General features: G+C 40.9%; 1 protein-coding gene across 1 annotated transcript in view; it reads left to right on the top strand.

Annotated features, from left to right (window-relative positions):
* Positions 1-15,062, top strand: part of uhrf2 (ubiquitin like with PHD and ring finger domains 2) — a 161,895-nt gene that overhangs the window by 98,651 nt on the left and 48,182 nt on the right. Inside the window, exons 7-8 of the mRNA XM_080848064.1 lie at positions 9,117-9,240; positions 10,589-10,696. Coding sequence (XP_080704190.1) covers positions 9,117-9,240; positions 10,589-10,696 — 232 coding nt within the window. The remainder of the gene's footprint in view (positions 1-9,116; positions 9,241-10,588; positions 10,697-15,062) is intronic.

Raw genomic sequence — 15,062 nt, 5'->3', positions numbered from 1 at the left:
CTGTCAAATAAAAATCCCATATAGCTGTACATTTGGCCACAAACTGAAGGACATGGAACCAGCTAAGACGACTACTACTACTACTATTACAATGTTTGAATGTTCTGACCCCAGGTTCAAATGCTAAAATGCTAATCACCTTGCAGTGTGCATTGCACATCACTTGGATATTGAAACCGTATACAACTGCAGAATGCCTCTTTTTTAGGTATGTTTTGGTTTCATTTGTTTTCAAAAGCTACTCGTTTTTGTATCGTGTTTATAGGCAACTAGTTTTAGTACCATGTTTTTATAGGCAACTAGTTTGGGTATCATGTTTTTATGGGCAACTAGTTTAGGTATCATGTTTTCATAGGCAACTAGTTTGGGTATCATATGTTTTTATAGGCCACTAGTTTTAGTATCATATGTTTTAATAGGCAACAAGTTTTAGTATCATACTGTATGTTTTTATAAGCAACTAGTTTGGGTATCGTGTTTTTATGAGCAACTAGTCTGGGTATCATGTGTTTTTATAGGCAACTAGTTTTGGTATCATATGTTTTTATAAGCAACTAGTTTGGGTATCATGTTTTTATGGGCAACTAGTTTGGGTATCATATGTTTTTATCTGTTACCTGCTTGGCTTCACCAATGCAAACAAGTACATGCAATTGAAACATTTCATCTATGGAAAATTGGTGATAAAAAAAAAAGAAAAATCATGGTAAAACAACAGAAAACTCTTAACTGCTCAAGGGGATCACATACTTTCAAGCGGCACTGTAAATGTAATGTAAATGTTTGAATCCCCTGCATTGCAATGTAAGACTTTGATGATGACCGTTTCACAGAATGTGGGTAAGGTAAGTCCTGACGTGGTTCTGTTTTGAATCCCTGGGTTTGGTGGAGGAAAATCACCTGTTCTGCCCAGGAAGGTTGTCTTACAAATCTGGCGATAAACTAAGCATTCTACCAAGGTGTGGATTTTGGATATAGGCGTGGCGAGTTATCCTCTGAACCGGGGCATTTGCTTGCGCCCATCCCAAACCATAACCTGCTGAGTGAAAAGAGTTGTATCCGGGACTCCTGTGCTCTTGGATATGTACTAGGTTTGGGGGCCTACCTGGAGTTGAGGACTAGCGTCTCCACTCTGCAAATCTAAAACTCAAAAAAATATTTTGTGAGCCATCCTCAAATTAGCTGACTATCTATCTATAAATCCAGAAATCTCTGTGTGTCTGTCAGTCTAGGGCGTATCTCCCTGACGTTAGTTACGTTAGTTATGAAATTTCGCATGTAGCTTACGCATGTCATGTACCTGTGCATCCTTGATTTTGAAGATTTCTGAATTCATATTTCGCGAGATATTTGTATTTTACCGTTTGCCGTAGGCACTATGGTTATCGTTTGACAGAGGCACTATGGGTAGTGTAGTAATTCAGAGCAAGAGGTGAAACGCATTTGTGGAGGGCGCCGCCCAGGGGTTTTTTCGCGTAAAATTGCCTATAGTGTAGGCTATTCATGAGGAACACACACTTCGTGGAACACACACTTCGACGTCTGGAGTAGGCAAGCTAATTCGACAGCAACGTAAAAGTAGACTGCTTAAAATGGTTATAGTTGTTGTCATTCGCATGTCCGGTTGATAGCATGTCAACAGGCAGGGGCGCCTACAGAAAAAAGTTGTGAAGTAGGCAACGCACACAAAAAAAAAACCTGCACGCACACAAAAAAAAAACCTGCACGCACATTCACAAGAAGAACTTCATTTGTCTAGATCTTCACCTAATGGCATTACTTCATTTAGGCTACAGCTGCAGATTTTTCAAGTCTGCGTTTAGCTATTGATTGCAGGATTACACTGATCCATTTTGAAGGTTTTTGTGTCTATGTTTTGAATTAGCCTATCATTCAAGATGTGGCCATTGTAGATTAAGCCAAAGACCTGAGCTTTCCACTCACTTTCTCTCTGTCAATCTCACATACCACTATTTTTTTTCACCCATACCCCAAACACACGCACGAAAACACCCATCTAGCCTCTGTTTTAGTCAGACTTCAACACTTGGAATTAGTTTGTGACTGACAATCCTTGAAAATACACTTAAGAACGTAGTTATATACCCAACTCATCCAACCATTTAGATTTTTATCCTACCAAGTTAGATGATAACCTTGACGAGTGTGAATTGAACCATCAATAACAGCGACCACATATAGAAATTAATGTTTTATTTTGTTCAAAATTATGTTAATATGACATGCCAACACTAACATGAATCCTCTTTCTTTATTTGGTTGTCCAAATGATACTAGCCAACTATTGCACACAACCTGTGGATGAAACATGCCTAAAAATCATCGAGCAAGAGGAGACGTGACTCAAAGCGCCGTTCACGTCAAGCTGAGTCAGCTGAAGTCCAACATGCCCGCAAAGTCAGCAACACCGCACTCCAAGCACGGCACCGATCAGCTGAAACACAGGAACAGAGAAGAAATGGCCTGGCAAACGATGCAGTGGAACATGCAAGCATCCGAGCAGCTGAAACACAGGCACGCCGTAGTGTTCGCCTAATTGAAAATGCAAAGCGCCAGGCAGTGAACGAGACCCCTCAACACCAAGTGGAACGACAAGAAAGAGATGCCCTATTTCATCGGGAAATGCATTGTGCCCGTGTAGAGCAGACACGCAAAGACAATCGCAACCTTGCTCGGTGTGATGATTTAGACTTTTTTCAAGAAAATGTATATGGCCGTTTCACACACACACTGAGCAACACCTCACTGTTTGAGTGTCCAACATGCATACACTGCAATGCCTATGTATGGAAAGAAGAGAGGAAGGGATTCTGTTGCAATTCTGGAAAAATAGACCTCACGTACAACCCCACTAATCCCAAACCTGGCTCAATCCCACCACAGCCTCCAAATGCTATTAAGGACCTTTTCATGAATCAAAACTTTGTGAAAGAAGCTAAACAATACAACAATGCATTGGCAATGGCAAGCATTGGCATAAAATAAATTGCTATACCTGGCTTCAACCCAGGTATAAAGATACAAGGTAAAGTGTATCACTACATTGCAGGCCCCCTTCCCGAACAGGGTCAAAAGCCATACTTTGCTCAGATTTACTTCCATGATCCTTCCCATGAAGTGGAATTTCGACGCGATCATGACTCAAACAGAGGTCTGAATGAAGAATATTTGCTCAGAGCACAAGAGGCAATTCACGAGTCCAACCCATATGTGCAACAGTTTGTCAGCAATTGAGTACATGACACTTAATGTCACTGAAGATGATCTGAGAATTGTCCTCGTCGTGACCTTCATCGTGGCACTGTAAATCTTCCGTCACTGGACAGCGATGTTGCGGTCATTGCTCCAGGAACAACTCCGTCTGAGCAGTTTGGGAAGCAATCTCATTCATCCAGCATATGACCCACTATCATATGTGCGTCTTCTGCCGCAGTGCTCTCAAGGATACCACACTGAAATGAAAGGTATCACCCCCACATGCTTTTACCGATTCCACCTTCAAGTGCGCAACACTTCTGATCACTTCAATTTGCTCCTGCGCGGTGGACGACTCACACAACAGTATGTATGTGACATGATGGCCAAAATTGAATCACTACGTCTGAGCTGGATTCGCCACAACCAGAAATCTATCAAGGCAGAAAAATACAAAGTCATTGTTGATGCCCTGAATAGTGACGCTGAGATCATCCCAGGACGCCTAACCATCCTGCCTCCCACAATTTATGGATCACCAAGATGGTATGCAAAAGAATTCCAAGACGCCATGGGTTTATTCAGAGTCAAAGGCAAACCAGACTTCTTCCTCACTTTTACATGCAACCCCAACTGGCCTGAGATTAAAGCATCGCTTTTTGAAGGCCAACAGGCCAGTCAAAGACCAGACATCATTGCCAGAGTATTCCACATGAAGGTTGACGCTCTACTTACAGACCTCCTGAAGCATGACATACTGGGACATGTTGATGCATTTGTGATGGTGAAAGAAACTCAAAAACGACATCTTCCAAATATACATATGCTCATCACCATAGTGGCACGTGACAAACCAAGGACCACAACTGACATTGATCGCATAATATCTGCGGAGATTCCGGACAAGAACGAAAATCCACAACTACATCACATTGTCACATCACATATGATCCATGGGCCATGTGGAGAATGGAACCGTGACTGTCCATGCATGGTCGACAGAAAGTGTTCAAAGGACTACCCTAAACAATTGAGACAAACCACAACCTTCTCAGACAACTCTTACCAACTGTACAGAAGACGGCCCAAAGGTGCTCCTGGCCCTCCAATCCTAAAGACAATCAAAAATAACATTCAGGTGTCTATCAACAATGCATGGGTTGTTCCATAGATCAATGTCTGGTGAGGTTAGATGTTACAGAAGAAGGACGTGAGGACGTTACATCACTGCATCAGAGTCATACTGGAGAATCTACGATTTCCCTATCCAACAAAAACAACCCCCTGTAAGAATGCTGGCAATTCAACTGGAGGATGAACAAGTCATTACGTTCAATGATGACAGCGCTGCCCAGAACATATTGGACACAGGGTCACCAGCCACTACACTGACTGCCTTCTTTCAAGCAATGTCTCTACATCCACACATGCAACACATTGTGTACCCAGATGTATTTCAACACTTCACATTCACACAAAAAAAAAAAAAACATTTCAATTGCAAAAAAAAGAGACTAAGTTCCTGCAATGACCGCATGGCTAACACTGTTGGACACATTCCAATGGTTGCCTTCAACCCACACACTGCTGAACTGTTCTATCTCCGCATCCTTTTATACAGAGTCCCAGGACCAACTTCATTCAAGGACCTCCGTAAAGTTGGAGATGTGGTCATGGACACATATCTAGCTGCCTGCATTGCTCATGGCATCATTGACAATGACCAGGAAGTTGATTCTGTAATGGAGGAAGCAGCGAGCGTCACCTTTGGCCCAGCACTGCGTGAAGTATTTGCCAACATACTCATGTTTGTGCTCAGAGGAGAGCACTTGCAGTTCTGGTAAAGACACAAGCGTGTTCTTATTAAAGACTTCATGCACAAAGATGCAGTCAGTGAGCCAAATGAGAACATTCTAAATCAAGTACTACTCCAGCTCAAAGATCATGTTGAAAGACACGGATTCACACTGAGTGGAAACTTTGGACTACCTGAACCAGTTCCACATCATGACCATAGTCAGACACCCCACATCATCCAACACGAGACAGAACACAACCTGGTGGAACTTCAAGCTCATATCAGTCAAGCAGAACAAACACTAAATCACGAACAACATACTGATATCAAAACAATGAAGTGTCAATGATGGATCGTCGTGCGTTAGAAGCAGCAGACTGTACATTTCAGTGGCTACGTGGATCTGACAAACCATTTGGCGGAATCACAATGGTCTTCAGTGGTGATTGGAGGCAAATACTTCCCGTTATACCACACGGTAGCCGTACTAACATTATAGGAAGATGTTGCAAGAGCTCATACCTGTGGAAACATGTTGAAACTCTTCGCCTGACAATAAACATGAGGATCTCTCAAGCTGCTGAACATCAACAAGCTGAAGAAGAAGACTTTGCCAAATTCCTCCCAAACCTTGGCCAGGCAAAAATTCCTATAATTCCTGAATTGGGTGAATATGCTATTCAACTCAACAGCACACAAACAGTTCCTGGCGACAAACTAAAGGACATTGTAAATTGGGTGTATGAAGACATGTTGGCCAACATTTCCAGTCCAACATGGCTATGTGAACATGTCATATTATGCCCAACTAACTCTGAAGTCGACACAGTAAATGAATACATGACCAAGATCTTCCTTGGAGAAGAACATGTTTGCAACACCATTGACACAGCAGATTCTGAGGGTCACCATGTGTACCCTACTGAAACACACTCTGCACTTCCGGAATGCCACCTCATCGCATCACTTTAAAAGTTGGAATGGTGATCATGCTTCTGCGAAACTTTGACCAACAACATGGACACTGCAATGGCTCAAGATATATCATAGAACAAATACTGCCACACCTCTAAGTTGCAAAATCTGTGATTGGGGTCAATGCTGGACGCACCCTTTTAATTCCACAAATCACTCTCATACCATCTGACAACATCTTTCCCTTTACCTTACGCCGTAAACAATTTCCAGTGAGACCCTGCTTTGCCATGACCGTCAATAAGTCACAGGGTCAATCTTTACAGCGTGTTGGTGTTTTCTGCACAAGAGACTTCTTCAGCCATGGACAATTCTATGTTGCCGCAAGCAGAGTTGGCAAATCAAACAGACTTCGCATACTTGCTCTAGACGAAGAAACAAAGAAAAAGCGCCATTTTCTGAGCAATGTTGTTTTCACTGAAGTGCTGACACACTAAACCATCTTCAGACAATAAAACAATTCCACATGGTTCCCTGAAAATCAATATCACCCCTCTATTAACACTTAACCTTTAATTGTTATTATGGCCCCCTCCACCCATCTTTTGTGACCTTTATAGTCCTACTGTACATGTATTTTATATTTTGACATGTATATAATAAAGGCATTTCTTTGTATGGATGAGACATGGGTCGTGGCACTTCTTCAGCAAATCTGTCTCCCTTTTGAATTGCACAGGTAATATAAATTACATTCAGTTGACATAATCCCCCCCCCCCCCCTCCCTTTATTTTTGTTAAATCTTGCTGCACCTCAATGACCAATCCTTAATTTTGCCATACATTTATCAGAATCAGACACGTAATGTCAACTATATTTGAATTTCGGACTGTGTGTACAAGCCTAAAGCATTTATTTGTGGGGGTGAGACGTGGATCATACATACAGTACATACATGCAATAAAATTAACCTACATTTGAGTCCAACTGCATGACCATTCTTACCCTACACTTACCCTTACAATAAAGAAGTGATCCTATTTCAACCAAGTTATTTCTTTCTTTATGACATTTAGTTTATAGTTTAGACAGCAACTTTGACATCTATATTCAACTGCATCCACTTCATACTCTCAAACTTTATTTGTTGGTGTATCTCCAAAAAGGCTATACAACATTAAAACATTTCTTAATGAAAAGGAAACATGCATCACAATAATACTTCAGTGTAACCTCTACCTATGTGGAGTGCAAATATGTCTTGCTATTACACTACCCAACAGCTACACCTACGTTTGCTAACACTACAGAATGCATAATTCCTACGGGCACTGCACTAGTATACCTAAAATCTGAGGGGTCTGATGTTGGCCTACAGTTCATTTTAAATCCTTTTACATACTATGTATTCCCCCAAATACACATTTTTGTTTCACACTATGCCATGTGAGCAGACAAGATCTTAGATCTGAGTGGGTGGATTTAAAAATGGAGCCACAAATCCTATAGCCTAACTTTTATGCGTGTTCACTCCAAGTTAAGGACAATTGCATATCAATCAGAGTATGTAGCGTAGTTGACCCATGATTGTGTTTGCGGAGTCTGATTTAGACCGCTTTTATTATGTTTTCTAAGGCTATGGACCCTGTTTTGATGGCGAAAATGGCTAGACTATTCTATCAGGGCGGGTGATTTATAGCCGGGTAATAAATCAAACTTTCCCTCTGAGGCATGGATTTTGGCGTTGCGACATATTCTTCCTTGACAGGGAACATTTGAATAAGCCAAGCATAAACCATCACTGCCCAAGTCGGATCTATCTGCCAAAATGGGTTAATGCAGTCTACCTCATCGTATTAAGGCAGAAGAAATTAGCACTTTTTCCACAAAAGTTCTTTCTTGCCTGCAATGGAATGCAGAAAGAGACTACATTCAAGTTGGTCCAGGTGTTTCAGGTTATCTTCATAAACATAGCTCACATCCTCCCATGCTTAATACATTCCCCATTCATGTAGGCTACTGGTCACTGCTGATCATATATTTTATGCATCAGGTTTGTCCTCTGTCTCTGGGATATACCATATGGTCAGTATATCTACACAAACAGTCACCAGTAGCCTTGTGTTGATTGTTTTCAACAAATTGATTTGGTGATCTGAAATTCCTGGGGGATATTATCTGAAGGTTTTGCAAGTGATCTCGATAAGATGTTAATGTAAATTGTAAATGTTGCTGAATTGAGTCCGACAGCGTCACGCTGTCTGTGAGCAATATGTACTCTTTTCTTGGTGGGGTGGGGGCTTGATCGGGAGGTGCAGGGCCCAGATGATGGGGTGTTAAGACCACGTTTAAAGAAGGCCCAGATGCATTGTTTTAGGAAGCTTTCTTGCCGAGTCTCAGACAGAAGTCTGAAGTAAAATATCTAGCATACAACAATTCAGTGGGGGCCTCGTCCTCTATCTGAGTGTCTCTATGTTAGTTGAGAGCGAATCTATCAAATAAATCTAGCTAAATGTGAATTTGCCAAAGAAACAGAGTCCTTCCTTGGCTTAATGGTGGGACATGGCCTTGTGAGTCCTGTGCATGCTTAAGTGGTGAGACATGACTTGTGAGTCCTGTGCATGCTGAAGTCGAAGCTTCTTCCGTCATGTAAGAATTGATGTGTTTTTTCGGTGGGACTATACAGATGTTTCTGTCAACATATTCCGCAGTTGTGGAGCTTCTGTTTCACTGTTTTACTTTTCTCTGTTAAAGTCCTTAGCAGAATTTGCCTGCTTCCTCTAAGAGCAATTTTGAGATAGTCAAACTCCTTCTCATCTTGGCACATGTTCTAATGGCATGTCAGTTCTCCAAACTGTTGAAGCTTGAGGTAAAGTTGTAGCTTGTGCGGTGCTCCAGCAGGAGGAGGTATGTCTTGCATACATTCTCGTATCAGCTTAAATACTCTGTTATAAAAAGAGTCTCATCTCATCCTTGTTTAAGCATTACAGCATTTCAAGGTGTATGCTGATGGAAGCGTTTCACCTCGAGTTGTACCTCAGAGCACCTCTTGCTTCACAGACATCAACAGACTTTGTGTAGCGTGGCCTCGGACTGAAGCTTTCAGAAATTGGTGTAACTGAACCCTGAGTGACTGAAGTTGATTTTGTTATTGAGCAATTAAATCTCCTTTCTCTTTGTGTGCAGGTACTGCCCCACATGCAAGAATGACACCAATGAGGTGGTGAAAGCTGGGGAGAAGCTCAAGGCCAGCAAGAAGAAGGCAAAGATGCCCTCTGCTAACACTGGGAGCCAGAGGGACTGGGGAAAGGTGAGGCAGCCTTGCACCTCTACCTACACCAGTGTCTGTCAATATGGGGCTTCACTGAAGTTAGAAGGGAAGTATGAAATCATTGATCTTGTTTTGGCAGCCTCAACACAAGCAAACACACACACACACACACACATGTACAAACAAGCAATTTTTGTGTGTGCGCGTGTGCGTGCGCGTGCGTGTGCGCGTGTGCGTGTGTGTGTGTGCATGCACTTGATGTTGCAGTACTCCTACCTAAATGAACATGAAGTAAGGCATCTATCTGCAGTACAAACAGACTGAAATCAGCTCAAATAAGGCATCTATCTACACAGTACACACAGACTGAAATCAGCTTAAATAAGGCATCTATCTACAGACTGAAATCAGCTAATGTAAGGCATTCATCTACAGTACATACAGACTGAAATCAGCTAATGTAAGGCATTCATCTACAGTACATACAGACTGAAATCAGCTAATGTAAGGCATTCATCTACATTATATACAGACTGAAATCAGCTAATGTAAGGCATCTATTTACAGTATATACAGACTGAAATCGGCTAATATAAGGCATCTATCTGCAGTACATACAGACTGAAATCAGCTAATGTAAGGCATTCATCTACAGTACAGACTGAAATCAGCTGATGTAAGGCCTCGATCTACAGTACATTCAGACTGAAATCCGCTAATGTAAGGTAGCTGCCAATTGACGAATTGATATGATATAAAGTGTCATGTCTTTGCTGTATTTTTGTAGCTTTGCTGTGATCTCAACATATGGGAAGTCCTTCCCAGTTTGGCATAATGTTGCATTTCATCTCACAAAAACTTTCCAGAGGGGGATTCCTGCTTTCTCATGATGTGAACCACAAAATAGCTATTTCTACTACTCACAGGAGTGTTCTTTTGGAAAACCATTGTATCCATCATATGCACTGTTCATTTCTATGTCCATGTCTACAGCTAATAAATTGGTTTTGGTTTAAACCTGCTGCATTTTGCCTCACTGCGGTAACTAACTGGTTCATCTGCTGAGCCAAAGCCTCTGTGTATTAGGTAGGCTAGTGGGGTTTAGGCTCTGGGCTCTGTTAAGCGCCTAGAGGCAATTATATTGTTATGGCGCTATACAAATAAAATTGAATTGAATTGAATAGTGGCTTAATGGTTGTCTGAAACTGCGGTTTCATTCATTTAATTTTGCTACCTGTTTATTGAAGAAACGATTGAGGATGAATAAGTATTTAATTCAGTGATATTGGTACAAACAGAAATGAACATCTGATGTTAAAACTCTCTCTGTGTGTGTGTGTGTGTTTTCTGGCTTGTGTTCCATGTTATGTACTTGTGTATGTTTCAGGGTATGGCATGTGTGGGACGTACAAAGGAATGTACAATAGTTCCTTCCAATCACTATGGTCCCGTTCCTGGTGTTCCCGTGGGAACAACATGGAAATTCCGTGTGCAGGTGAGTTCTCCAGTTTGAATGTAACTACTGTAAGTGTGAGTTAAGTACCAGTTAGAGGAGATGGCATTAGAGTAAGGAGAGGCAGAACCTAACCTTACTGCCCAACCTTAGATCCTGCACAGCAGGATACAACAACAACGCACAACTGGCTGGATAGTCTGATAAACTAAAATTAATAACACACTTTTATTAGAAATAAAATACAGTATCATACACATATTCAACATATAAATTAGCAGTATACACAATGTACAATAAAACATGATTTAATGTCAAACTAAACAGTGAAATAACATAAAGGCTTCTAGTGAGCATACAAGAAACACTGATCACCCAGTTCCTGACTCCTGCAAATCTCTCTGCATTTGCGTGCATGGTGATTAACAAGGTACTTTGTATTGAATTGCAAAAACTCACATGGTTCTATTCACTTTGCGCTAGCCTAAACATCACATTATCCACAAACGGAGTAAAAGCCAGAGCCAGTGTACACAGTTGCGACTGTCTCTTCATTATCTCTCAACCAAAGACTCCTAAAGGCCAATTCATAGTCCAGATGACAGGTATTGTGCGACCAAAACTATTTGTGGTCGACAGATGTTATGGCGGTGTAGGCTTCCATAGTCCTGCGGCAGAGCAGAGTGGACTTTAAGTTATTGATATACCGTCTGAGGGCAGCATTGCCTACCATTGGTTCTCTCGCTCGTCCAATCACAGACACCAGGAGGCGGGCTTTTGAATATTTCAAACGTTCAAACTTTTGCACGCAATTTTTTTCTGGACAGTATAAGCCAAGGATTTTTTCTGGACATTACAGTACAAGCCAAGGATTTTTTCTGAACATTACAAGGAGATCGTTGGAGATCGTTGCACTCGAGGTAATTGTATGTTCTAGGGTTACAATTTTGTAAAATATAAAGACATTTTGTCCAATTTTGTCAAATGTGTTGATTGATCATGTTTTTTACTTCATTAATTTTACTTAACTGCCAATCTATGCCCTGGCCAAACTACTGTAAGCTAACTCCAAGCTAACAGTGAACCTTTCTAAACATTAATGATTTAGAGGTTATTGCAGATTTATTGTTTAATACAGCACTATAGAAGTAATAACTGTTAACGTGAAGAACGTAATGCCGCTTATTTCTATTAAACCCCTTATTTAATTAGATGTGGATAGCAGAACTGGTAGCACTAGCGATAATATGATGATGGATAATGTTAGCTAACTCCAAGCTAACAGTGAACCTTTCTAAACATTAAAAAATCGTGTCCTGTGTGATTTAACTGCTGCCGAATGACTACTGCTGTGTACCCGGCTTCTATTAGGAATTTAAATGAAACGTAGGCCTCACAGGCATTTGCCCTTGTGTCACATGCCTTTCCCGTGCTCTTTCCAGATGGTTTGTTGCCTCTTTCACAGGCGTGGACATAATAATTCCTCCCTGTCTGTTTTGGGGCCAAAAAAAAAGTATTTGTTGCCTGATTTAGTTTCTCTACATATTGCGTCATGAATTCCACCTTATCCCCATCAACGATTTTTACGTCTGTGGATACTCGGGAATCCTTTTCTTTTCTGAGTTTTCTTCGTATGCCCTCGACCCAAAGATCCTCCATAACCTACAATTGGTAAAGACAATAATAAGCAATTACGCTTGTGTTATTATTATGTCATTACATGGAGATGTTTTTATTTTTATTTTTATTTTTTTTAAACAAAAATACAAATGATCAATACAGCAGCCATTTGCAGACCAATTGCAATTAGGTATTAGGTATTATAAGGCATTACAGTATTCATGCAGAAAAGTTGCCCTAAGAGCAGGGTTACACTGTAAGCTGTTCTAAGCATTACCATGTAGACAACAATGATGCCCTCGGAGCAGTTGCTTTAAGAGCAGCGTTACGTAGCCTATGCTGCAAAGCTTCCTCAGAGCAGCCAGTGATGAATGCTATATGAGCTCTGTAAGGTCGGAATTACATGCGTGCAGCAAAGATGCCCTCAGAGCAGCGAGTTAATAAAGAATTAAATTAAATTGAATACATTGAAATTAAATGTACATGTAATTAAAGTAGCCTATACATGTAAAGCTGCTCTAAGCATTACGTAGACAGCAAAGATGCCCTCAGAGCAGCGAGTTAATGAGGGATATGGTAAGGGATACTATAAGCTGCTCTAAGAGCAGAATTACCGATATGCGTAAATCTGCCCTCAGAGCATAATTTGAAAACGTGCCGCGGAGTTCCCCTAAGAGCAGCTAAATGTATTTAATGTAGGCGTAAATCCTACATTAAAGAAGAGAGAAAACGGTTAAACTTACTGTAAGCCCTTACATTAAGTTGCAATGACATAAAACCAGCTCTGACTATGTTAGCTAACATTAGCCGTCATCATATTATCGCTAGTGCTACCAGTTGTGCTATCCACATCTAATTAAATAAGGGGTTTAATAGAAATAAGCGGCATTACGTTCTTCACGTTAACAGTTATTACTTCTACAGTGCTGTATAAAACACTAAATCTGCAATAACCTCCAAATCATCTCTTAATGTTTAGAAAGGTTCACTGTTAGCTTGGAGTTAGCTAACATTATCCATCATCATATTATCGCTAGTGCTACCAGTTCTGCTATCCACATCTAATTAAATAAGGGGTTTAATAGAAATAAGCGGCATTACGTTCTTCACGTTAACAGTTATTACTTCTATAGTGCTGTATAAAACAATAAATCTGCAATAACCTCCAAATCATTAATGTTTAGAAAGGTTCACTGTTAGCTTGGAGTTAGCTTACATTAGTTTGGCCAGGGCATAGATTGGCAGTTAAGTAAAATTAATTAAGTAAAAAACATGATCAATCAACACATTTGACAAAATGTCTTTATATTTTACAAAATTGTAACCCTAGAACATACAATTACCTCGAGTGCAACGATGTCCAGAAAAAATCCTTGGCTTGTAACTGTCCAGAAGTTGAAGTCTGAAAGTTTGAAATATTCAAAAGTTTGAACGTTTGAAATATTCAAAAGCCCGCCTCCTGGTGTCTGTGATTGGACGAGCGAGAGAACCAATGGTAGGCAATGCTGCCCTCAGAACATATATCAATAACTAAAAGTCCACTCTGCGCGGCAGAGACAAAACATGACAACTTGTTTTGTCATATCTTCCTATAAGAACGTGCATGACGACATTTGTTTAAATGTTCTGCTACATCTAATCTTGAAACAATGTTACATCTTATCGTGAAAAAAGGAAACACAGCCAGACAGTGTGACCTACGGCAACACACCAGAACGTAAAACTTTTGAGTTGCTATCCAACCAGAATGCGCAACTTCTGTTCCCTTTCAGATTTTTTGATGTACGCAACAAGCTCTGTGACACCCTAGCAAACATTATTTTGTTGATCAACACTTGTTGCCTGGACTATAAATTGGCCTCAAAGTTCAAGTTCAAAGGACTTTATTGTCATTGTCACGAAGACAACGAGACAGTAGAGGCAGCAACAGACAGCTAAAAAAAACTTAGGATGCTGTGAACATTATCTTCCACAGCTAAATAATAACAATTAATAAAAAGATTAATAAATATCTCTGAGTACATTTAAAAAAACAATATATCTTTATATTGAGGTGCATCAATAGTTGCAGGGTTGAGTGTAAGAGTGCAGTCCATGAGGGGCGGGGCGGGCTGGGTCGGGAGGGAGATAACGGGTTCAGCGAATGTTATACCTATTTGTGCGTAAAGAACGCTGATATGAAATAAGAAAACAACCTGCAAAACATCTATGTATATAATATTCTTTAGTAACGTAGGATTCCCTGCTTGACAATGTTGCAGAATGCAGTCCTGAAGTAAAATCGGGCACTAAACACAAAGACGTTCCACCACACGCGCAGGTCGCGGGAGATTTAAAAAAAAAAACTGTCGAACTAATTGATTGCAAAGTGGACGCTAGGGAGACTGCGTCACTTCAAAACAACCCTATATTCTAAATTCGGCCATTTGGAATTACAACGATTATCAAAAAATTACAAACGGTCCGCACACACCGCACACCCTGCACCCCCACGCTACGCCACTGATGACAGGAGTAGCGTGAACAGATGATCTGCAGGATGGGAAGGGTCCGTGAGGATGCGCTGCAGGCAACGGGAGGAGGAGATGTTGGGCAGCTCTGCCCGACGATTCTTTCCGCTGTTTTAATCAGCCTCTGAATGGCTGCCTGCTCCGCCTTTGTGCAGCTGGAGAACCATACATTCAGGCAGTATGTTAGCACACTCTCAATAGCGCAGCGGTAGAAGTTACACAGTAGCCTCTGAGGAAGGTGTTCTTTCCTCAACTTCCGGAGGTAGAAAAGGCGCTGC

The sequence above is a fragment of the Sprattus sprattus genome (assembly GCF_963457725.1).
Source record: "Sprattus sprattus genome assembly, chromosome: 11".
NCBI classification, from domain to species: domain Eukaryota; kingdom Metazoa; phylum Chordata; class Actinopteri; order Clupeiformes; family Clupeidae; genus Sprattus; species Sprattus sprattus.
This window is presented reverse-complemented; position numbering and strand designations above follow the sequence as displayed.